The 26,905-nt window shown below is 32.5% G+C and overlaps 1 protein-coding gene across 1 annotated transcript in view; it reads left to right on the forward strand.

Annotated features, from left to right (window-relative positions):
- Nucleotides 1-19,315, forward strand: part of LOC127706244 (uncharacterized) — a 31,101-nt gene extending 11,786 nt beyond the window's left edge. The window contains exons 2-7 of the mRNA XM_052210743.1: nt 3,496-3,562; nt 4,187-4,370; nt 11,514-11,722; nt 12,625-12,870; nt 14,928-15,134; nt 18,174-19,315. Coding sequence (XP_052066703.1) covers nt 3,496-3,562; nt 4,187-4,370; nt 11,514-11,722; nt 12,625-12,870; nt 14,928-15,134; nt 18,174-18,535 — 1,275 coding nt within the window. The 3' untranslated portion in view covers nt 18,536-19,315. The remainder of the gene's footprint in view (nt 1-3,495; nt 3,563-4,186; nt 4,371-11,513; nt 11,723-12,624; nt 12,871-14,927; nt 15,135-18,173) is intronic.
- Nucleotides 19,316-26,905: the final 7,590 nt, after the last annotated feature.

A 26,905-nucleotide genomic window follows, 5' to 3' on the forward strand; every position in this document is an offset into this window, starting at 1 on the left:
TTTATAATTTTCGAATAGATATATGGTCAGGATTTTTTTTATGGGTCCGACATGACTGTTCTTTTTTTGGTTTTAGTCGAACATCAGTGGTATCGACCCACTGCTGATTTAATCCCGGAGACTGATCGTCCACCATCAGTGGTATCGACCTACTGCTAGTAAATGAAAATAAATTTTTCTAAATTAAGTGTGGCCAAAAATCATGAAACATTTTGAATTAAGTACATTTACATATACTTCATATGAGTTTGTACAAGTTTTACAAAGGAAGCATCACATTCTTCTAAGAAGATAAATGTACTTACTTACATGATATCAAACATATTAATTGAATTTTAAAATTAATTACATTTCGTAAAATTCCATAGATACAACAATTTACTGCAACATTGGTTTAGGAGACCGGGAAGACACACAATGTTTAGTAATATGATGATGAATTTGAGACTACATAATCATAAGTGAAAAGTCTAGGACAAACGAGACGATTTTAATTTAGAAATTATATATTTCCATCCTCTTACCAGCAACTTCAGCCGTGTATGGAATATACGTTTCTAAATTCATGCGATATTCAAGACCTTGCAACTGCTTCTCAGACTTAGTAAAACGGCATCGGTGTCTGAGCAAAATCTTAATGAGCCAATGTTTTGTCAAAGAACGTCTCGTCCTTTTACTCAAAGAGTTAATCGGAAAATACAAAGACATAAAAGATGAATATTCAGTGTCAACTTCACAAATGATACAGGATGGTCTCAGGTTATATATTCTATGTGCTAACGTTGTGTATCACATATCAACTTTTGCGGTTTTCCCTTACATTGTCTTTGTACAATTATGTCTATTTTGGTCGTATTACTCTTGAAGTGGTTCGGTATTTCTGCACCCGGCTTTCGAATTTTTGGTTTTGGGCGTTTTTTGGTACGTGTGGATCTAGAGAGGCGCTTTGGACGCATAAAATTACTCTATAGTGTTATTTCCATTTTGTGTACCCTCGTATGTATATTTTAATTGATTTGTACTTTATCGGGAAAATGTGCTTTAATATACTGTACTAGATTTTAATTTCTTTCAACTACAAACACTTTTTTTTGCTTCTTTGTTAGATTTATTTGTATGTTTGCTTGGATTATTTATTTTAGTTATGTTGTATATCTATGATGTATGTTTACACATTTTTTTGTCAATATAACGGAACTTTATATACATGTTCAACTGTCAAACAAGTTTGCGGTTTAGCAAGCTACCACAACCATATTTCAAAAATGGCGTGTTCAAATAACTTTCTTATCCAATCTTATAGACATTATATACGTTCTGAATATCTTTAGTGTGTGTAATTGGATTTATATGGCGTGCTCAAATAACTTTCTTTTCCAATCTCCTACACATTATGCACGTGCTGAATATCTTTTGTGTGTGCAATTTGGTTTTATGTTTGCTTGGATTATTTATTTTAGTTAATATGTTGTATTTCAATGATGTATGTTTACACATCTTTTGTCAATATAACGGAACTATATATAAATGTCTAACTGTCAAACAAGTTGGAGGGGTTTAGCAAGCTAAAAATAAATCGGGTTTAACCCAACATTTTCTTCGGCTTCTGTAAACGCCGGTTTCGTGAATTTTTAGGGACTTCCCCTTTTTGAATTATACCTTGGAAATCGGTATATGTTATTGAATTTTTTTTTGAAAAATTGTAAGATACAAATGAAACTTTCTATTAACAATTGTATTTTCCACTAAACACATATGAATAAGTACCACAACCATATTTCAAAAATGGCGTGTTCAAATAACTTTCTTATAGACATTATATTCGTACTGGATATCTTTTGTGCGTGTAATTGGATTTATATGGCGTGTTCAGAAATCTTTTTTTTTCCAATCTTGTACACATTATATACGTGCTGAATATCTTTTTTGTGTCCAATTTGTTTTCTTGTTTATTGGGGGTTTTTTTAAGTTATATTTACCACACTTCTGTAGTGTTTTGGACCTACTTTGATTAGGACATTGCACTAATTTATTTCTTACTTTACTATCTATTATTTATTCATTCTACTGATTGATAATTTGTGGACTTTGTTTATCGAAATTGGTTTTCTATCACTAGTAGACGTTTTAGGGATTTGCGAAGAAAAATAGCCCTTTATTATTTTTTTTTTTCTATCTTACCATTGCGTTTGTTTCTTTACCAAAACTGATAACAACCTAAATTGAAGCATTGTTTCTGAATAATTGGTTTTATTATAACCAATGGTTGATATCTAATATTTATATCAATCTAGAAAATAAGTTTCCCACTAATAACATGATTGTAGAAAACGTGAAAAGAATTTATACCCTGAAACGTGCACAGGTGTACATTCCACGAACATTTCGAAACAAAGCTTTGGTGTCAAATTTAACAATCTCTTGACGCTACACTCTCGCGTATCTATGCACTTTAACATAAATTGTCTCTTCTATTTAACCGGAGATGTACTTGTGCTAAAACAGGGTGGGATTCTGTTATGACATATCATTTTACGTGATAAAATCTGAATAAAATTTCACTGTGAAGAAATTGATCTAAAGTTAATTGAATTCCATTTACAGAGTGGTCTGGCGTAAACTAATGTAAATATGATCGCCTTTTTGTCCTGACATTTCTGACGAAATAGACACGCACAATGAATTCTGATATCTCATTGACTTTGTGTCCGATTTCAAAACAGAAACAAAATTAATTAATTGATAAAATGCAAATAAAATATGATCAAGAATATAGACGATACACTTGAAGTGACAAACCACACTGGATAGAAAAAATGTAATTGCTGTTTAGGAAACAGATAAGAATTACATAACTAAAATATATGTTTCACTCCGATAATTGTTCGGCAACAAATCTGGTAAAATAATACATTCCTAGATAGAGCATTGGTGTTTTACTGCGTTTGTCAGAGAGAAATATAAATAATCCACACGTTTATGGGTTCAGAATCTTGTTGAATTGAAGTGTCAGTAAACTGTTATTGACAAAACTTTTGAAGACACCACTGTTATTGGCTCGTTTTGAGGAAACAGCTATTTCGATCGAAAACATACAAGAGGCATCCTTCGGTCTATCTTTCAAAACCTACCTTTTGAATAAACTGTAAATTATGTTTGTTATCGTCTTGAATACATGCCACTAGACGATTAGCAAATAACAATCAACCAATATAAATAAAGAAGGTCCTCTTTTATTTATTATCTATATTAATGATGTTGATGAAAGTCTTATCCTTTTAAGTAGATTATTTGCAGATAACACATTTCATAGCTTCTCTGATCAATACAAGTCGATAGATCAGTGATTGGTCACAATTTGTAACAGTTGACCGATTGCTCTCAGCAACACTTGATGTTTTTAAGCCTCCACATCCACATCATTTGGTAAATTTTGTGTAAATGGTTGTACATTCAACATAACCTTATTAAGTGAATGATACTGGTCTTTTCTAGGGAATGGTGTCATCAACCCTTCTGAGTGTTATAACATTGTATCTTCATCTAACAGACGCATTAGATTGTGAGTATCTCTTTATTTGGAAATTGACATTTAATTTAAGTTCAATAATAATTATCATTATAAGAAGTATTATTTATATTGTTGTTTTTTTTGGAGTTTTTTTTTTTTTTGTTTTTTTTTTTTTTCTTATTAATATAAAATCAGTTAAAGTAATCGTAGTTGCTTCTAGTCAGAAGTTTAACAACTGAACTAAAAAAAGTTAATATTTCCGGTCATTATTTTTGTTTGCTACATAGATGCTACATAACTATAATATGTGTACTTTAGAGTCGTCCATTTTGAACTATAGTGAAATAATTTAATTTTAAAATCGTGTTTCTAAGAAATCTTTATAAAATAAAGAAAAACCTGATAGTTTCTGACTTATTTAAAGCTTGGAAGTATCTGGACATAATATTTTAAGATTAATATAACTACACAAAACGCAATACTGGAATGAAATATCACAGCTAATTCTAAAATTCAATTGATAAAATTGACAAGGAAGACGACCCATATACCATGTGAACAAAAATTATTTGAAATCAGTACACTCTAGTATATTAATATAGTTGTTATTCAGGCTTCACATGTGATATGGGATCATATTCCCTGTCAGGACCCTATCTATTATTAACATTTTAGATACACGTCATTTGTGTCGATACCATTACCATTATACGGCTGTATCATGGGCATCAGCTCGAGAAATATGTGAAAGGACCAACAGAACTTTACTAATCATCGATAGTTCTATTGAAATGACGAATATATCAGATACTATTATGCCTCATGTTGAATCAGTCAGACCAGACGCTAATCCAATCAGGTATTTAGTTTAATAATAGAATGGATGTTCACATAACAGGACTTACTTATACATAATTTAATAATGTGTAATTTGGTTATATCCAACCTACAAAAATATGAAAAGCTAACAAAATTACAAAAGAACAACATGTGACATCCAACGACGTATACACTACAATATATACGGAAAGCTTTTAATCGCTTAAAACCAGACAGGTTCATAAATAGCTCAATGGACGAATGAAGTTATGAATATTTAATTTCATGAAATAGATGAAAAAAAAATACTGAGTCGGGATCACATATTAAGATGACTTTTGGGGATATACACATACACACCGAATTATTCTCCCCATACGTATTCTGTTTTAATTTAGCTTATTCATATGCACATCTAACAGAAACAACCAACATCACATTATCACTGTCTAAATAAGAGGATATAAGTATGCCTTGTTCAGACTAATTAAGAGAAACATAAACATTTGTTGAAAGATACAAATAGGATAAAACTAAAGTATTTAAACAAAAATGCCGAACTCCAAGGTAAATTCAAAAAATGGGAAAGTCCATAAATCCTAACAAAATCAAACGCTCGACTATATCAGCCAACGGAACAAATGTAAAAACTCTCATATTCCTACTTGTTACAACCATTTTCTAAAGAAAAAAAATGGTGTGCATTTTCTGAAGAAAATGGTGTGTGAAACCTGGGTGTATAGCTAGCTAAGCCTCCCATTTTTATGACAGCTGCTTATAGATCCGTTATATTGACAAAATTGTGTGAGCAACCCAAACAGACATAATTTTCAGACGTGACAATAATTTAGATCCAGCAGCTAAAACTTTGTAATCACACATTACAATAGTATTAAAACATTTGACTTTTCTACACTTTACACAAGTATTCCCCATTCCAAACTAAAAGACAAAATGAAAGAGTTGGTATTACTTTGTTTCATTATAAAGAATGGCGAACGTAGATACAAGTATCTTGTCTTGGGGAGGGATAAATCCTACTTTATAAAGAATCACTCTGATTCAAACAAAAAATTCTCTGAAACTGACATTATCAAGATGCTTGATTTCTTGATTGACAACATATTTGTTACGTTTGGAGGACGTGTTTTTCAACAAACTGTCGGAATTCCAATGGGAACCAATTGTGCCACTCTTCTTGCCGACTTGTTTCTTTATTATTATGAGGCTGACTTCATACAGGAACTTCTTAGGAAGAAAGATAAGAAGTTAGCAATATCCTTTAACTCTACGTTCCGCTATATAGATGATGTTCTCTCACTAAATGATACAAAATTTGGTGACTATGTTGAACGAATCTATCCCATCGAACTGGAGATAAAGAATACTACAGATACAGTTAAGTCTGCCTCATATCTTGACTTACATCTAGAAATTGACAATGAGGGTCGGTTGAAAACAAAACTTTACGACAAAAGAGATGATTTCAGCTTCCCAATTGTGAACTTTCCATTTCTATGTAGCAACATTCCAGCAGCGCCTGCATACGGAGTATATATCTCCCAATTGATACGATATTCCCGGGCTTGTGTTTCCTATCATGATTTCCTTGATAGAGGATTGCTGCTCACAAGGAAGCTATTAAACCAAGAGTTCCAAATGGTGAAGTTGAAGTCATCCCTTCGTAAATTTTGCGGACGCCATCACGAGTTGGTTGACCGTTATGGAATAACCGTTTCACAGATGATATCGGATATGTTCCTTATGTCGTAACTACAATACCCTCCCTTTTCACGAACGTGACTTACCGAATTAGACTATTTACCGGATTTGTAATAACATAAGCAACACCACGGGTGCCACATGTGGAGCAGGATCTGCTTACCCTTCCGGAGCACCTGAGATCACCCCCAGTTTTTGGTGGGGTTCGTGTTTTGATTAGTCTTTGGTTTTCCATGTTGTGTCATCTGTACTATTATTTGTCTGTTTGTCTTTTTTATTTTTGGCCATGGCGTTGTCAGTTTGTTTTCGATCTATGAGTTTGACTGTCCCTCTGGTATCTTTCGTCCCTCTTTTACAGACATACAAACACAAATAAAAAAAAATAAAATTCAAACAAACATGCAAAAAAATCTGACAAAAACGCCAAACAAAAAGTTTTTATAGTTGATAGTACATACAGTATAGTAAGATTTACTCACTTATGAAGTATTTTTCTTTACATAATATAACAATTACAATAATTATATAGAACATGCGCAGTTGAGTAGATCTACCTGAAGATATTTGTAAATAGAGGTAATTTCACCCAGTGCGAAAGATAAAACCAAACATAATTAGAAAAAAAAATGAAAAAAAAAATAAATAGAAAAAAATAACAAATAAAAGGAATTCTGTGGACCCGTTGATAGTTGTTTGCTTGTGTCTTGTGCGATTATACTACGAGGAATCTTTTTGATTTTTTGATAAATGTAAAGACCTAAGTCTTCTTCACCGGTTTCAGTTTTCCTTGTATCTTAAATCTTGGCTACTCTAAGTGAGCAATTGTCGATTTAGTTGTCATTTGAATGCGACGAATGTTAGTTTGTAGATCGTTCCTAATATTGATGTATTTACTGCAAACAAAGAAGAAAAGAAAAGTATCCTAATGAGTAGCACCACATAAACAATTTGGACTATATTATATTTGATTTAAATAGATCATTATTTAGAAATGAGACTAGCAGCTGTGTCAAGGTTACGTTCAATTTCCATGGACCATACATGAAATGTCCAGGTACATGTACAATCTTTGTTTCGAATGTATTATTCAACAAAGTTCGTTTGAACTTAGATAGGGTATCAAGGGTACGGATAGAATTTTCAATTTGTTTCATTCTCTGATAGACGAATGGATAAACGAAGAATTTGCTAAGGAGAGTCTACAAAAATAGATATTAACTCATTGCCGTTACGCAGTGGATAAACAGTTGTACTTTGTATAGTTGGGGGGGATTACATCCCACAAATATTGTGGGCAAGACTATTGTATATAACTTATTTTAGTTTTCTTGTGTATCTTCTAGTATGTAAGGGTTCCCAGTCAGTCTTTAGATATAGATATTGTTTATAAATTAAAATTGGCAATCCGGTTATAATCTGGCAGTTTAAAACTTTTTAATTTCTTTGAATAGCAAAGACCACAATTGTCCCGCGTTCAAAAGCATACTGAAAGATAGGTAGAATATAGACCAGATACAATGTTTTTTATAAGTTCTGTCTGTTCATCTTAAATTTTAATTTTCTTATGACTACTACGTAGTCATTTAACTTTTCGTCCTGGGATTACCTAAGTGTTTATGACTTGGTGTGTTAGATATTGATCTTCGATTGAAAGAAAAACTTTTATCATTTGGAATCTCAATTTTTAAACAAATTATTATTTCCGTTTTATCAGGGTTACACCAAACCTAATGCTTCTAAGATTTTCAACCACAAGAGGTTATATAGGATAAAAAATCCAAACCAACCGATTGCTCTTGTGCATTGTCCCCATACAAATATTGTCCCGCTGGTCATGTTATAACTGGTGACCTTGGCATCGTAAACAATGTACAGCATAGTGAGTTGTTAGCCATAAGTCCGAAATATTGAATTACCCAGCCCATTAACTGGAAGACGATAACAAGGTTACTGATGGAAGCAGGTGAGGACTATGACAAAAAATGCGTAAAGCGCGAGCCAGATGAACCAAAACTGGTAACTGTTTCTGACCCTTTCAAGAAGAACGAGGTTGTGGATGCTTTAATCTCTCTTCACGACAATATGTTGTTGTTAAAACAGAAAAAGCCTTAAACAGTATAGTTTTAATTGCAAAACCATTATTTTGAATAACTTTGAATTCACAGCAAAACTGGGTATCCAATATATACCCCTGCATTATACTAGAAAGAGGAGATTTTTGAAAATCACAAAATCCGAGCTTTTTCTACAAAAATGAGAAACGACATTTCTTGTTTTAGGTCATGCAAAATCTTACTTTCTGAAGAACCACACTGATTCCAAAAAACAAATTCACCGAAGATATCATCAAATGTTGGACTTATTGATCAACATCATTTTGTTGAGTTTGGTGGATTGATATTTCAGCAGACAGTCGATATTCCAATGGGTACTAGTTATGCCCTACTACTGGCCGACTAATTTTTGTACTCATATGAAGGCGAATTCATACAAATTGTTCTTAAAGACAAAATAAAAACCCAACTTGCAAAGTTCTTAAAAATAACTTTCATATACTAGTATATTGATAATTTTCTGTCACTCTACAACCCACATTTCGATGAGTGCTTACATCTCATTCTTATATATCCCTGTGCACTTGTGATTCAGGATACTACCGAATGTAGGTCTGCTTCGTATCATGATCTTTCCTCGATATTGACACAGATGGACGACTAGAAACTATGACAAACATATTCCCGATTGTGACGTGATGCATGCATAAGTAGGAGACGCTTATCTTAGGCTTAGACGAAATACTAAGGATGTTCTACCCCAGGAATAGATTACCTTAGTTGCTGTTTGGCTAATCTTTTCGGAATTTTGGCTCCTCAGTGCTCTTTTTACTTTTTTATCTTTTTTAACTTTTTTTTTATTTGAGCGTCATTGATGAGTCTTTTGTATACGAGACGCTCGTCTGGCGTACAAAATGTTAATCCTTGTATCTATGATAATTTTTTTACCCTGTCGACGCACCCGGTTTCGCTTTTCGTGCAATTTCCTGGAAATTGACCATGTATGTATTTTGTAATAATTGATATTATAAAAGCTAAAAAAAACCTAATAAATGCACCTCTATTTTCATTATCATTCAAACCATCTTTTGTATATATATATATATTTTATTTACATTCTAAATTCTTTTTTTATGTTATTTATTTTTTATTGTATCAATATGGTTATTTACTCACTGTCGTTATTCTTCAAAATTAGTAAAAACAAGCACATGATATCAAACATGTTGTTTTGGAAAAATGAATTTTTATAATAATAATATTGAACAGCTCACTGGAGCCATTTTAATTTAATGTAAGGCCTCTTAATCAACTTGGAGTTTATTACTTAGAATATTAATATTTTTTTTTCTGAGTTAACTATTTGAAGCATCCTTCCAGTCAGCTATGAGGTAGTTTTGAAAAATAATTATGTGTTGTCATTATGTTTGTGTATGTGTTGTTTTGTTTGAATGTAATATATTGTATCTTGTTTTATGGAGAGGGCTTACATAGGCTTTGCCTGTTGCCCAATCCAATTCAATTTATTTGAATAAAATACTGTTTAAGGTAGCACTACAGTCTAACAATGATTTTTTGAAGATATTTTTTTTATCACATAATTTTGAAGTAAGTATTATTCTGCACAGTTTGTAAAAATCCCAAAGTCATTATCATATCACAACAGGGAGTAAATTGATAATGAACGTATGTAAATAAAAGCACATGTAATTAATCTAAATATATAGGCATTTGGGAGGGGCTAATATGTCAATCATCTGTTGGTACCAGTGTCCAGCTGTTAATCCCTGACCACAAGATAAATATCTCATTGCATTGCAACAAAACTAATTTATAAAACATGGAAGTTTAGAACAGAGAAAAAGAAAAAGATATGAATAGGAAAAAATTTAAAGGGAAAAAATCTACCAAAATGAAAAAAAAACTATGGAAAAGAGTGTGAAAGTATCTTTGAAAGCCTCTGACTGCCTGTATAAATTTCTCGTCTTTGGTCTTCTACATTTAAAAATAATTTTAGGCATTTTAACTAATTTTAAGTTTATGTGAAATTTTTTAATTCCATGAAACTCATAAATCATGTTGGACAGTCTATTTTCAAGAAGGGGATGGTCTTGATCTTTTTATGGACATGTATTTTAATTTTAATATTTTAGCTAATTTCAGTCATCATGGTCATATTATATTTCTTTTTAAAATTCAAATGAAAATTATTCTTTATTGTGAGAATAATGATGTTAAATATCAATTATGATGCAGCTGGCCAATCCTGTTATTCTCTTATCTTAGACTGTCTGGACAGAGGCGGAGCTTTGTCTTTATTCAATTACTACATCACAGATGTTGGTCAAATCTGTGACGTCAAACTCCCGCCAAATGCCAAGTTAGTGTTATACAGTGCACACAAAATGCAAATTTTACAGCATTAGAGCATCAAAGACACAATGTGTGTGGTTCTATTGATAAAGTAATGGTGTCAGAACACTCCTGGGGTGTTCCCAGTGGAATTTTTGTATTTATGTGGCATTTATAGGGGTTCTTAAGAGGAAATTCAGTTTTAAGGTCATTTCTCAGAACAATTTTTCATGAGAATTGTAAGGAAAAAATGAAAATAGAAACTTTATGGGTACCCCCTTTGGCTTGACTTTGATATATGTGATTGAAGGGAGTATTTTCTACAATACCGTGTCCCAGTTTTTGGATAATTTGTTTCTAAATGATTTTATAGGTCTCCAAAGATGAAATGTGAAATGAGGTTTGGCATCCAGCAGTAAAAATAATATATCTTATTACTGGAGGCATATATCAAAAATCTGAGACACGGTTTTGTAGATTGTGAATGGTTGATTAAAGGGATGAAAACAAGTTTTTACTACCATTTGACCTGAATGTGCCGTTTTCATCCAAGTTGGAAGACCACTTTTTTGGCAATTAATGAGCTATATTTTGAGATTAATCATACCAAAAATAAATTTATCTATAGATTAAGAAAGAGTTATATTTCAGCTTTAAAATGAGTTAAAGATTTTTAAAATCCATTGAGTAGTTTTGGAGAAATTAATCTGTAAAGACTGTTGGTTGGAGTCAGAAAATTCTGACTGTAGTGCTACCTTAAACTAAACTATGTATTTTGTATATTTCTAGCTGCAGAACCGTAGCTCTTAGGTCCTTGTGATATCTATGGTTCGCTAATTGTCAAAAAATATCACAAGGACCTAATAGCTACGGTTCCGCAGCTAGTATATTTCATAAGTTTAAGAGGAATGCCATTATGATTGGTGGTTTTTGACAATTAAATCAACATTCGATTTAATGTCCATGAGAGAGAGATGGGATGTTAGATGAAGACCGTTATAAATATTGTGTATATTTACAATAGATTTACATGGTTTTCTTTGTCACTGTTTTAGTCAAACATTATGGATTGGACTTCATCAAGAAATAAATCCAGTTCGCTTAGTATGGGATACATGTGATGAGTATACTATAAATCCTAATCAATGGTCAACGTCAACTGGAAACTCAGAAGGTTGTGTGATATTTAACTCTACAGACAACACGTTTTCTATACATGCATGTTCCAATACTCAACCATTCATATGTGAAGATACGTCAAATGGTAAGGATGGGTAAATATGGTCTCAGGAAGATGACATATTTTTACCTGCGTAGCTAAAGGCAAAAGCAGGTCTATTAACCACTCGACTCCGTCCGTCCGAAAGATCTTGGGTAGAAAACTTTCTTCGAAGTGTTTTTGGTTTCTATGAAAAGGAATGAACTCATATTTAGTCTGCAGCTTGAAAATGTTGAGTTGTAGCGAGTCATTAGCCGTGCATTCACTTTTTGTCGATCGTTGAAATTTTAGAATACTCATTGTGCAAGAAAAATTTGAGTCAAACTTTTCTTAGATAGTATTGAATGAAATGATTTCGTATTTTGTCTGTCGCTTAACAATGTTAAGTTGTAGCGAGTAAGCAATTTTTATCCACTGTTAAGTCACTTCCTGTTTGCCAATTGTTTGAAATTTTTCAAAACTCATTGTACAAGTGAAATCTTCGTCAACTTTTTCTTGGCTACCTTTTAAGGAAATGATTTAATATTTGATCCAGCTTTATAATGTTGAATTGAAGCGAGGAAGCAATTTTAACATCCGCCATGCATCCATTTCCTGTTTGTCGATAGTTTGAAATTTTACAGCACTCATTGCACAAGGATCATTTAGTGTCAAAGATTTTTAGCTTCAGTGAAAGGAATGATCAGTTATGATCAGCGTACATGTTACCTTAAAAAACTCGGCATTAGTCTTGTTTTGTATTGAATGTGACTAATTGTTGAATTCTTTACAAGTAAATCAATGATCGGTTAAAGTAACGTAACGAATATCTTATTAATCTGAGCTAAAACGAATCCCAATATGTTATATACTAGTAACTAAAAAGTTAAAGTTAACTTTTACATGTTTGTTGTCTACGAAATATCGTATGACTATATAAGTATAAATAACGTTTTTTCCTGCTTTAGATGCTGGTGATTGTTATGACGAGCTTTCGATTGAATCAACAGATGTACCCTCTGGGATAGGGTCTAATGATGATATAGATAATACCGCATCGTTAGAAGAATGTGCTAAATTGTGTTATAATGATGGCATGTGTTCAGCATTTCAACGAAAATTGGAAACTGGAAATGTTAAGTGTTACAGGCACTATTATGATATATCTGGTGGCGTATCTCTCACGAGAACACCTCAGGTTGTTTTCATAAAAAGTATGTTTTAAAATTTTCATATCGGTGTTGATACAGCTTATCATTATATTCGTCTTTCTTGTATCTTAGCACACATTTGATAGACCATATGTTTCAGGCTTTATTCCTATCTTCTATACTTGATGTAATAGAGTGACTTATTAAAACGCAAATATTCTACCACCACACGATCAATTTCAATTACAAATACTGTTGATATGTAATATTATTATAGACAAAGATTTGAGTGTTTTTGTAGAGGAAGTCATATTTGCTTCTTATGTCAATATGAATGTACACACTATAAACCCAAAGACAAAATTAACCAAAAGACATCTTGATATCAAAATACATTAATTATTGACATGTATATATGTTATAGTGAAGCTGCTAGAATAGTTACTGGTTTGTCTATATTTACAAGAACTGGAAGTCTGTATGAAGAAGTTGGGTGGGCAACTTTAGCTTGGAGTTCGATATTTTTGTTATACTTTTTCAATGCTTCGTTTTTACAGGGTTCATGTTGCTTGATATGGAGTTTCTTCGGTAGTTAGTCTTTTGTGACCTTTTTAGTCTTTTCTTCGTTCTTCCATTTTGCCATGATATTGTCTGAGTTTTTAGTTATATGTTGCTCCCTTGGTTATTTTCCTCTTTGTTCTCCGTTATATGTTTTTTTTATTTATTTTTCATATCGGCACGTTTTTAATTACCTGAGCAAAAATTAATAAACCAAATGTGTTTGTCAATTTAACTGTATACAAAAATACACCCCATAATAAACATAGAAATTCAAGAATCTTTATTTGAGTTATTTTAATTATTTATTCATGGAGGCCTAAAGGATTCTAACGGACTATAATTTGGAACACAATATTCATTAACCTAATAAACCATGACATAACTATGCAAGTTACGAGATAGCAATACCGAGTCATATTTGTCATAAACATAAAAGACACATTTAAACTTAAACATCACGCTGGTAGCTTGTAAAGTTGAGCTTTTTAAATTTGTAGACAAACTCTCTTTAATGACATACGATATAGTTTTGATCCCACGGTGAATTTTTTACGACAATTTGCATACAAGCTATTTTTCACTTAGTTAATTCAAATATGTAATAAAAATTATACCTTCATGTGCTAAATTTAGAGATAAATGGGGTCGAAATTTTAGACATTTACTTAAAATTTCGGTTTGTTAGACATTTCTATCCTTTGGACAGGCATACTTAACTTTTTTGTTTTAAAATGAAAAACACATGCGGATTTTTGTAAAAAGATTTGGAATATCTGCTTTTCAAAAGTATGCTCTTAATTTATGTAACAATTTTTTGAAAATAGTTCATTTTTATTAAAATTTCATGATTTTGGTAAAAAACGGCTTTTTTGCTGCATATTTATCTACTTTTAAAAAAACCATCGGTGATTTTTTCATAAAAACTGGAACAAATAGTCTTCATCCAGTGTTCAGTCAAATGTCCTTTTTAAAAACGAGTGGTCCTTGTACTCGTTTTTCAAGCTAATGATTTAAAAATCACTCGAAAAATGTATGTTTTCCCGATATGTCGCCGTTTGACGTCGCGAAAAATAACATATTACGTTAGCAACGTCATTTCTTCCCCTGTAACTGTATCGTATGCCCTTAATAGAAGTGTACATTTGTATAAAGAGAGGCATTCCATTTATAAGTCTTCCGTGTGTCAATCTTCGAAACTCTTATTAAAATTGCTTAATACGGCTTTGTGACGTCAGATATGCATGACCCTCACCCCGCTTGAACAATTTCGAACTGGACTCATCACCGACGTAATACTTTTTTTTATCTGAATTTCAAATAGTTTAGTGTACAGCAAAAACAGTTTAAACAGGACAAAAAAGAATTTGCTTTAAATGATGTTTCTTTAAAACTTTTTGATTTAATTCTGGAGGGTAAATGTTCCACTTGACAGAATCGTTTAGATTTTAAACACAATGGTATTGACCGTCATATGAGTATTACTGATAATCGGAACATATCTTTATGATATTGAAGTAATAAAACTGTTAATGTCATTCTTTATTTGGCTTATATTTCAGATATATTCAAATTAAATGACGCAACTTCATCCACCACACCGGTAATATCAAATTATTATTGCCCAATGTATTCGTCTTCTGTAGTTCCAACGTCATCATCATCATACATCAGCGATATAACAACGTCAACATTGAGTGAAACTACACATATTGCAGTCTACAGCTCCGATCCGACAATGATATCAACTGAATTACTCAGCAGTCAAAGTATGCATGTATAAGTATAATATATATTTTTGAATAAGAAAATGAAATCACTACACCTTTTCCTCCATTTATGACTTGTAAATGTAGACTTCTGACATCAGACTCGGACTTCTCTTGAACTGAATTTTAATGTGCGTATTGTTATGCGTTTACTTTTCTACATTGGCTAGAGGTATAGGGGGAGGGTTGAGATCTCATAAACATGTTTAACCCCGCCGCATTTTTGCGCCTGTCCCAAGTCAGGAGCCTCTGGCCTTGTTAGTCTTGTATTATTTTTAATTTTAGTTTCTTGTGTACAATTGGGAGTTTAGTATGGCGTTCATTATCACTGAACTAGTATATGTATTTGTTTAGGGGCCAGCTGGTGGACGCCTCCGGGTGCGGGAATTTCTCATTGCATTGAAGACCTGTTGGTGACCTTCTGCTGTTGTCTGTTCTATGGTCGGGTTGTTGTCTCTTTGACACATTCCCCATTTCCATTCTCAATTTTATTGAATAACAGCTGCAATGCATTTAAAATAAAGTAAACAATGTACATGTATGCGTTACAAACAAAATATAACGACTAAAACTGTTTGTAGGTATTCTTATTTGTTTTCAAGGAACGAGTAATTTGTGTAGTCAGATTTTTTTGTCACACGAAGGGTAGACGTGTCATAGGCGGATCCAGGGGCATGGGGGGCGCCCCCCCCCCCCCCCCCCCCTTTCGTGGGAAAAATTTGGTTGATTATATAGGGAATCACTGAAGCATGACTGTACCAGGCCCCCTCTTATGGCAGTCAGTGGGCCCCCCTTATAAAAAATTCTGGATCCGCCACTGCGTGTTAAGTTTGAACTAAAACGATAGCTCATCAATAACTTAAACATAGATGAATATGTTTGATATGACACACCTCTTATTGTCAAAATTCTCAAAAGAAAAGAGCAAGTTTGCTTAAAATTTTATCTAAATTTGAAAAAATGAAAAACAGCAATAAAAGCTTTATTATAGACTTTGGTTGTGTATTTTCTTAGGTTTTATGTCTTTGCACCCTGGACATTATACGATCTTCTTTGTAGATAAAAAAAAGGGGCAGTTTATCTAAAATGTGCACATTCATTTGAAGAATACACATCTGAATTAAGAGCAACTTATCGTTTCTTAGCATTTTTAGCTTTTCTCATCACTTGGTGTCCGTCGTCCGTCGTCGTCTGTTAACTTTTACAAAAATCTTCTCCTCTGAAACTACTGACCCATATTCAACCAAACTTTGTCACAATCATCATTGGGGTATTTAGTTTAAAAATGTGTTTGATGACCCCGCTTGCCAATCAAAATGGCCGACATGGCTAAAAATAGAACATAGGGGGTAAAATGCAAGTGTTGCCTATTATTTTGAAAACCGCTATAAATAGAGGAAATCTGACAGGCTAAAATGTTCAGAATGGTTAGCTCTACCTATTGGTCATGTAAGTCAAAACAGTCACACGACTTCTTGTGGGAGTTATTGCCCTTAAATGATGAATTTTACCATTTTTAAAAAGTTTTCGGCTATTATCTCGAAGATTATAATAGATAGACAAAAACTTTAAATTGCAAAAATGATCAGCATGACAAGATCTACAAATAAGTCAAAACATTGCCGAAATCCTTAGTCGACTCTTTATTAGAGTTATTGCCCTATAATGACGATTTTTATAATTTTTTTACGTTTTTTACTAATATCTTAAAAACTATATTAGATAGATAGAAACTTTGAATAGCAAAAATGATCAGCAAGACAAGATCAACAAATAAATCATCATGACCGAAATTGTTAGTCGACTCCTTATTGAAGTTAATGACGATTTTTTTCCATTTTTGCCTATTATCTTAAAAACGGTAATAGATAGATAGAAATTTTAAATAGCACAAATGATCAGCAAGACAAGATCCACAAATAAGCCAGAACGGCTGAAATTTTTAGTCAACACCTTATTGCCCATTTTATGATAATTTTAACATTTTTTGCATCTTTTGCTTATTATCTTGAAAACTATTATACTAAAAATAGAAACTTTAAAAAGGAAAAAATTTTAGCAGGATAAGATCTACTGATATTCCAACATGACTTAAATTGTCGGTTAGGTTCTTTAATGATGATTTTTACTAAAAAAAAAAAATAGCCATTGTTGAAAATGCAGGTGAGCGACACAGGCTCTTTAGAGCCTCTAGTTCAATTTGCTATACAGTGTATATATAATCTATAATTATTTCCCGCCTACAATAAAATGGGGCATTAAATGTTTGGGTTTTATTTTCTGGGTGTCCGCCGTTTGTACGTCTCGTATTATGTCAAAGTTTTTGTTCAAGGTAGTTTGAATAAGGTGAAGTTGTGGCCATATCAACTTGAAACTTTGTACACATGTTCATTTTGATGTGATTTTTTTAGTTATCCCAAATTACAGTTTTTACCTCGATTTCACGGATCTCTGATCATGGAAATTTCTAAATGGAAAAAGGTACTGCGTTCGGGGCAAAATGTCCTACTGATATATGTTCTTGCTTAGAATTATATTGAACATTTTTACAGTCAGTGTGGTTAACTTTATTAAATGAATACCTTTTTATGCTTTTCATGAGAGCGGTTAGTCTACAAAAAGATGTAGAAGGTATCTAGGGAATAATCTATTATAAACAATAAATGTACGAAATTAAAGATATTAACAAATGAATCACACATAAATCTGAGCATTAAATATTCGTGTAGATTTGGGTTGGAATATTATTGGAAGCAAATCTATTTGGTTTTATTTTTTATATAACTTTGCTTTTCCCATATTAAACATTATTTCATCATAAAAATGGATGATATTGATTCTTTGCAAAATTCTCAATTGGGCCTTCTCACACATTCAGAAGCTTGTTTTTAACCAAGTCATCTGTTGGTATATATTAACTTTAAGCAATTAACTCCTCATATTATTTGAACCGCCCATTGCCTATTGAATCCTTAAAGTTAACAGAGATCATCATTACTAGTGTGCTGACAGGAAATTAATAAAATATTTATATTTCAGCTACTACTTCAAGCAGTGGAGTTATGACGTCATCCCTTGTTGTGAGTGGGACAGCTTCGTCTACATGCTACTGTCCCTGTTCTCTTACTGTTGCTAGTAGTTCTATTACAACGGAAGAATTACAAGCAAAAATAGATCAAATACAGACAGAACTAACAGTTGACAGAAAGGAAACGTCATCGTATAAAAGAAAATTAACGAGCGCCCCCGATAACCGTGTTTCTGCTCAAAGCATTGGATATGTTGGCGTAGTGATATTGACGGTTGTGATAGGACTGCTTGTTATAATTGACATTCCTACTCTTGTTAAGGACACAAGACACTTTTTTAAAAGGTGTTGTTCCTTGTGCAAAGGCAAATGAGCATAAATGAGTCATTTGGTAACTGCTATATTCATTGTTTTGTGACCAGTATTTTGCCTGAATAATGTAAATACACCTTTATAATGTGACCTTAAAAATGTCAAAATGCGGGAGGTCGTCGGTTCGATCCCCAATCAGGTCAAACCAAAGAATTGAAAATCGGTATTTGCTGCTTCTGCGCTAAGCATGCGACATTTAGAAGGGAGAGCAAAGACTGGTCGGCTCGCATTCAGATAGATGTTTCCTGAGTGACATGTCTTCCTGTGGACTGTTGCCTTCTGAACTAGCACGTTAAAACTCTGGCTCAGCGTGTTAGTCTAGTCAGGAACAGTCTATACTAAAGTTAGTATAGAAAGTCCCTGGTCTAGTATATAGTAGGTTTTACATTCATATAAGATTAACATGTTTCGTCCTGATAAAGCATATACTATATGCCACTGGACGTTAAACACTCAATTCAATTTTCATCATCATTACCATCAACAGAAACAAATTGAGCCAATACGAGCACCGAGCATAGCTAACATTTATTACCCAAAACAAACTCAAGCATAGATAAAGTATACAAAACCAAAATAATTTACTTCAGAAAGATAAAATATGAGCGGTATTAATCAGCGAAGAAAGTGATAGGTGGTATACGGTGAAAACCCGAAGGTAAATTTCCTATGGATAACTGCGCTTCGTTGTTCTATTAATATTAATTCATTTAATTTTGTGAACACTGGAATATTTAATTTTGTTTAGTTACTAATAATTAGTATTGGAATAAAAATTAGTAAAGTATTTTTATTTTTATTTTTATTTAATATAAATAAAAGTACATAATTTCCCCTAATGTCATGATTGTTTAAAGATTTCAAATAGAATACGATAAAGAGAAAGATTTTAATTTAGATTTATCATTATACGTGTCCGTTAAATTATTGTTTATTTAAGGAATGACTGTAATATTTTTACTGTCTATGAAGAAATAACATAAAAAATGTGGTGCACACTGATTAACCTGCGTAGCGGGTTATTTAAAAGTGTGCACCACATTGTTTAGATTATTTCGAATAGACAGAAAAAATATTACAGGCATTTCTTAAAAAATTAATTCTAAATTCCATTTTAAAGGAGTAAATCATGAAAAAAACTTTAATGACGTCACGGTCACATGACATCATTATGTCTATGAGCTGATTGACAAAAAACTTTCAGCCAATCAGATGGTGTGTTGCATCCATTATTAAATTATTGATTGTAGATAGACATGTTAATTATTCTTATTTGAAAAAACAATGGAACTGTTGGCTATTTCAAATTAGAATAAAACGATCGTATTTATCTCACGAAATGATAAAACGCTTTTAAATGAAATATTTATCTTATAAACCTAAAACATTACAAACTCTAGAAATCAAAATGACACTAACGAGAACGCCCAAACTTTAATATTGGAAAGACAGGGATGTATAGATACGCCACTGGACGTAAGGCAATCAATAATCAATCCATTAATCATTTTCAAAATCCTTTTTTTTTCTCCTATTGTTACGCTGTTTTAGCCTGCGTAAATGTGACATCTTTAGAACTCTCAAAATTCTCTAAATCAATAGAATGATTTTCTTAAGGTACCGACCATTCACTTTCGGGGGACAAACCGTATGATTTTATTACTTTAATAAAAAAAAAATCAATAACATACAGGAACATCAAAAAGTCTTCAAAGGGATTTAATCAAGTGTACGAACAATTGGGCTAAGATAGAATAATTATAAGGGAAAAAAGATAGATAAACAGCTGCTTCTAACATGGATGCATTGTCCATAATGTATACCACCAAACATTTATAATGCATACTTTTAGTCTGAGATACATGAGTTTTTGTATTAGTTGATATGGGCTTTGAACGAGTTTTTAGTAATTGCGAGTACTCTCAGATCTGTAATTTATGGTCTTTTGAGTTTTTATTAGTTTTTTGTGCTTTTTATCGATCTGATGAGTTTTGCCCTTTTAAACTGATTTTTAAAATTCGTTCTTATGTTGAAATGTTACACCTTTGTCCCAGGTTAGGAGGCGGGTTTGGTGCCAGCAAACATGTTTAACCCCGCCACATTATGTATGTGCCTGTCCCAAGTCAGGAGCCTGTAATTCAGTGGTTGTCGTTTGTTGCTGTATATCATATTTGTTTTTTGTTTATTGTTTTGAACATAAATCAGTCCGTTCGTTTGAATTGTTTTACATTTGTCATTTCGGGGCCTTTTATAGCTTACAATGCTATTTAGGTTTTGCTAATTTTTAAGGGCCTTACGGTGACCTATAGTTATTAACTTCGACGTCATTTGGTCTCTGGTGGGGTGTTGTCTCATTGGCATCTTCTTATTTTTTATTTAAACATGAGCTGCGTCGGATAGAAATCGACCTTATGCAAATAAATATACCAATACATCTGTTAGCCTATTTCGGGTTGAAATAATCTCTACGGAAAGTCTGTAACTGTTTGAAAATTGAGTTGTTATAAGAACCCTACAATATAGACCAAAACTCATCTTCTATTTCGTATTTGAATGTTCCAAAATTAATCAAAATCTTATACATGTACATGTATACGTGAACTTGCATAAGGTCGATTTCTATCCGACGCAGCTCAGTCATAAAGATTGAATATCACAAATGCTGTCGATAACTTTTATTTCACGAAAATTTCAAAGTCCAAAGCCCGTAATTTCGGGAAAATTAGCGGAGCGAAGCCAAACGTAAACTCTATTTGTAACTCATCTATTAGACTCACATACTAAAAATCAGCTGAATATGTGAAGGCGTTCAGAAAAAAGTCCGTACAACTGTTCGTTGCGGAATGACGGAATGACAGAATGAAGGACAAGGGTATACCTGTATGCCCGACCTAAGTCGGCGGGGCCATTCAAACATTACCTTGAATTCGAAGTTAATCTGTCCTTTCATATTTTTGGCTCCATGGTGACTCAGATACCCGTATTTTGCAAGGGAAAGTCTCTGTCTATCTATTATCCTTATCGAGGTTGTACAGAATCCTTACGTCTCATATATTTAAACGATAGCAATTGAAGGTCTTGATGAAATGAGATATTCAGTGCATCTATGAAGGATATAACGCCGTATCTTACTAGAAATATGGATTGTTATTTTTCTATAGATTTGCTACGTTACACTACTAGTATATGGATTATTATTATTCTAAAGATTTGCTACGTTACACTACTAGTATATGGAGTATTATTTTTCTATAGATTTGCTACGTTACACTACTAGTATATGGAGTATTATTTTTCTAAAGATTTGCTACGTTACACTACTAGTATATGGAGTATTATTTTTCTATAGATTTGCTACGTTACACTACTAGTATATGGAGTATTATTTTTCTAAAGATTTGCTACGTTACACTACTAGTATATGGAGTATTATTTTTCTATAGATTTGCTACGTTACACTACTAGTATATGGAGTATTAGTCGGTAGCATTAAAGTAAACACATAGTATTATACTTTTACGTACTATTCTGTAAATTCAGAAATTATTGCGAGGTTTTTATTAATGCGAATAATGTGACTTGGTGACTATCGCAATAATATAAACTCGCATTCTGAAATCTGTTACATATATCTGTATGCAGATTTTCTGAAATCGCAATAATTAATCTCGCTTTTTTGTCCATTCTTCAAAATTGCAATAATAAATACATGCAATAATTTCTGAATTTACAGTATTCAATTTGAAAAGGAAACTTAATCACTAGTTTCCAGAAAATGGAGCATAACATATTTCAATGGATTGTTACCCAACTTTTCCCACTTATGTCTTAAATTGAGTATAGGTAGAAAAAGGTCGGCACTTTTACGTACGGAAGGTGATTCATAAATCAAGAGGAACAATTTCCATTTCATGGGGATAACGTTGATGCATAATAGCCATGTACCGTTTCCTTTTGTCACTGCATAATTTGATTTAACACATATTAACCAGTAATCAGTGATTCGTAACAACAAATGTACACATTAATTTCTGAATTTACATAGAAGTGTTATCGTTTATCAGCAAACAGTTCAGATTTTGGCAATTAAACCAGAAAATGGCAAGATAGTACAGCGATTCATATTGTCATACAAAAGCAGTGATAAGGTATCTATTTGATGACAGAAAATAGACACAATTAAGATTTCATTCCAAATCCATAACTATAAAACATCTTCTGGAAGTGCTAGTGCATCAGGAAAGTTTGAGATAATGACACTTTTCTTGTTTTATCAAAAGTAATTGCTCTTTTTATAACAAGAAAAACGACAAAACAATTATTTATTACTATTATGTAAATAACATGTAATCGTCTCATAGCTTCGTGGCTGACTCCATTCAGATATGAGAATGCTAACAGTAAAATAAAATGTGTTACATCAAATTATACACTGACAAAAGGAAACGGTACATGACTATTATGCATCAGCGTTTTCCCCCATGAAATGGCAATCGTTCCTCTTGATTTATAGATATCTCAAGGTAACGCTATGACAAGAGAAGTCCTCGTTGTTACTTTACATCAAATCAAACACCATTGTAAAGGAAATAACGCATGTGGATAATTGACTTTACTAGGAACATTATGAATGAACAAAATAACAATTTCACAACTGTCAATGAAACAAAAAAACAAAATGGAGAGGAATTAATCTAGGTGATTTCTAAATACAACATGAAACAACTTATTTGTATTAGGTAATGGTGATAAACATCAAACTTTTTAAAACGCTCACAATGTCACTCACTCCCACATTACTCCCACGTTTAAGAAAATATAAAACTTCACGAAAGAAGACTCAGCCCATGATATTTGTCAGGGTAAACCAGCAGATAACAAGTGTATTACAAATTGAAAAGAATAATATGGATGAACAAATATGAAACTTCTCCTCAACATGGCAATATACCGGACTGGAGAATCAATTTATATCAAATGATGTTTGTAAAAATATCAGTGTGAAATAAGGAGAAACGATATGATTGCCAATGAGAGAACTACCGAACAAACTCCAAATGACGTTATTATAGGTCACTGACGGCCTTCAACAATAGAAAAACCATACCGTTAAGGTAGTATGGGTATCTTTCACATTCTTACATTGTAAAATAGCAGAACATAGTAGGTCTAGATTTTCAATCACCAACACAGAATCAGGACATGTAAAAACTGAGAAAATACAACAATGTTGATAAATTGCTACGGTTTTTTTACAAATAATATTTGTCGTGCGGAGTTTGGTATAGAGAACGAACTCTAGATACTTTTTTTTTGTTCTGATGCTGTGTAAAGGAGCACTTTTGTGTTACACATACTGAAACAGCGTATATGGCCATTTTTTTATTGCTTGCCTTTGAACTGTTGAACACATCAGAAACAAAATTAGAACATTTTAAAGACCAGCACAAGAAAATCTTTCCCAGGACAAACTTAACCAACGTGCGCGCAAGACATTTTAGAGAATTTTTTTGAACTACTAGGGGACATTTTAGCGCAGACATTAAAGCCCATTTTAGCGCAGGATTAATCCGTTTACCTGTATTTTTGATAGCCCGTTTTAGCGGGAACTTACTTGGTTAAATAATACTCACCATTTTAAAACTATGAACAGTAATTTATGTTGGCTTAATGTGCAAGTTGTTTTATTCGTCATAGCATTTCTAGATGATCAAGACATATGCATCTAATTGTTTTGTAGACTGAGAGTTCATGTCCATTGCGCCAGAAGATATCTAAGAAATGTGTTGGAATTCGCAGATTATCTGACCAAATACAATGTTCTGAAGATACTATGTTTCCACTTAAGCTTTGGGCAGAAATTCCATGTAATTCAAAGCGAGGAAATAATAGTCCAGAGTCGTTACCTTCTCATTATAATCAGCGATTTTATAGTTGTCATCAGCCATTTACGTTTTTCTGGATACTATCATCAAATTGCAAACAACAGCATACAAATGTATATCAAAATAAGAAGTAAAGATGAATATGCATCTTAATCTAGACGAGATAAAGAGAAGATACAGTCCCTATTGCATTTTATGAACAGTATTGTGCAGGGGGTATATCAAGAGCCCGTCATGTACATTCCCTAGGATATAAATTCTAGGCTAGAACGGAATTTTGAGTTAACCTTTTAGACTCTTAGTGCTGTATTTTTAATGGACATACTATTGTTTATATTGTGGTGTCTTGATTCTATTAAAACTTATTATTCTATTACGAATTGATTTCTGTCGCTGAAATCAGCATTAATAAATACACTTTTCGCTAAAATGGGTTAAAAAAATCTTGCGTTAAAATGGATTATACTTTGGCGCGATTTTTTTTATCTAAAATGTCCTCTCATTGCGCTAAAACCTTTTATACATTTGTCTTGTTTAGACAAGTTGGCTTTCTTCCAAAGAAAAAATGTTGTTGTATTTCTGGCAAACCGCTTAAGAGACATTGTCAATGTTAGCAACTTTTAAAGCATTGCAAATGCAACCAGTTTGACCATCCAAACATATTTGTCATTCTTAAAATTGTCTACTTGATAGTAACCAGCTGCGAAAGTGAGCATTCAAATTGTGTGCTCATTTCCTGAAAATGTTTTGCGTGCATAAATAGGCGAGAAAACACTGATGCATGATATAATCTTTTACGCTTTTGCATGCAGATATCAAAGAAAAATGATAATGATGAAAAGGGTGGTTGGCTGTTAAATGTCCAGTGGCAAATTAAATGCATATTCAGAATTAAAACATGGTAATGTGATATGCATATAAACTTTGCTTTGTACTAGAGGTGGACCGGTAGTATGCTACAAATGCATACAAATAACAAATAAATAAAGTACAGAAATCCTACCTTTTCTCTGTTTGTAGTTGGTCCGTCACCGTACCGGATATTAGATACTATCTAGATCAAACATTTTTTGCCGAGGTACTTTAGACACAGTGTGATTTATGTATAAAACAATTAAAGGAAAATAGATATGATATACAGAAACAAACGACAAACACTGAATTACAGCCTCATGACTGGGACAGGCACATACAGAAAGTTGGGGGTTAAAATGATTCCAGACGCCCAACCCATGAGGCGGTTCCAGAAATTTTTCAAGGGGTGTTATTAAAACGAATTTTCAAAAGATTTCAATTTTTTATTGAAATTAAGGTCATTAGGGTAGTAACAAAACAGATGGTAACACATGATGGTTTACAAAACTGATTTTAATTTCAATTTTTTACCACCTCGGTGGTTTTGTTGTAGCGTGCTAGTACAGAAGGGCGTGGTAACGAACCCAGGCGGATGAAACCAAATATTTGCAAATTTGTATTAGCTGCTTCTCCGCTAAGTACACGGCACAGGATGTTTTTTTTCAGTGATTGGAAACATATGATGGATTCATGTCTTGCAGTAATTATAAAAAAAGTATCTGAATAAATTGATCACAAACCGAAAACATAAGAAATAAAAGTGGAGCATTATTTTCTTTGCTTTCGCTTCGAACGTCACAAAAAAAACTGATTAAAAAGTATGTTGGCTCTAGTAGAGAATATTAATACATGTTAGTCTAATAGACATTAACAATATACCTACAGATAACGGTGCTGTTTCACTAGTTTCGTAGCGAATGCTAATGCATCTGAAATTTTCCGTCATTGCATGTGTATTGGGGTTTTTTTCTGCAATTTATTTCTTCATGCTGAATTTTTACTGAGTTTCATAATTCTCAGCTGTTGTCCTTATTTTTTAAGAGAACTCGACATCGCACCAAAATTATATATGGCGTTAAAAGTAATTTGAAATTTACAATTATCTTATTATAAAAGCGATATACAAGGACACTACATTGTACGATCAGTCGTTTAATGATATTTTTACCTGGACATTATTATTAGTTGATTTTTAGAATTATAAATAATAAAGGTAATTTCTATATAGACTGTTGATGTATACAATCCGCCTTAATACCTCCCACAAATTTAATATCAAGTCTCGTTCATTGTGGGTGAGTTGGTCAAATTAAAAAAAAATCTTCAAAATAACTGTTTAGTCATTTTGCTATGATTACTCTACAGTATATTTGTAACTGTTATTTGCCAAATAAAGGGCCGATTGCAGAACAAAACTAGTTTCTAGAAAGTTCATTTAATGTGATATTTTGAAGACAAGAAAAATAATTTAACTAAAATTAATATATAACTTGTTGAAAATACATTTTCGCTTTGGTGGATCATTTCTATCCCGTATAATTGTAATTTTGGCTTGTATGTCATTCATATTTGATTCAGATATTGTGTACGTATGTGTTACATATTTTATCATTTGACTATTGAATATAAGA

Source organism: Mytilus californianus, unplaced genomic scaffold (assembly GCF_021869535.1).
Source record: "Mytilus californianus isolate M0D057914Y unplaced genomic scaffold, xbMytCali1.0.p SCAF_6, whole genome shotgun sequence".
Taxonomy (NCBI): Eukaryota; Metazoa; Mollusca; class Bivalvia; order Mytilida; family Mytilidae; genus Mytilus; species Mytilus californianus.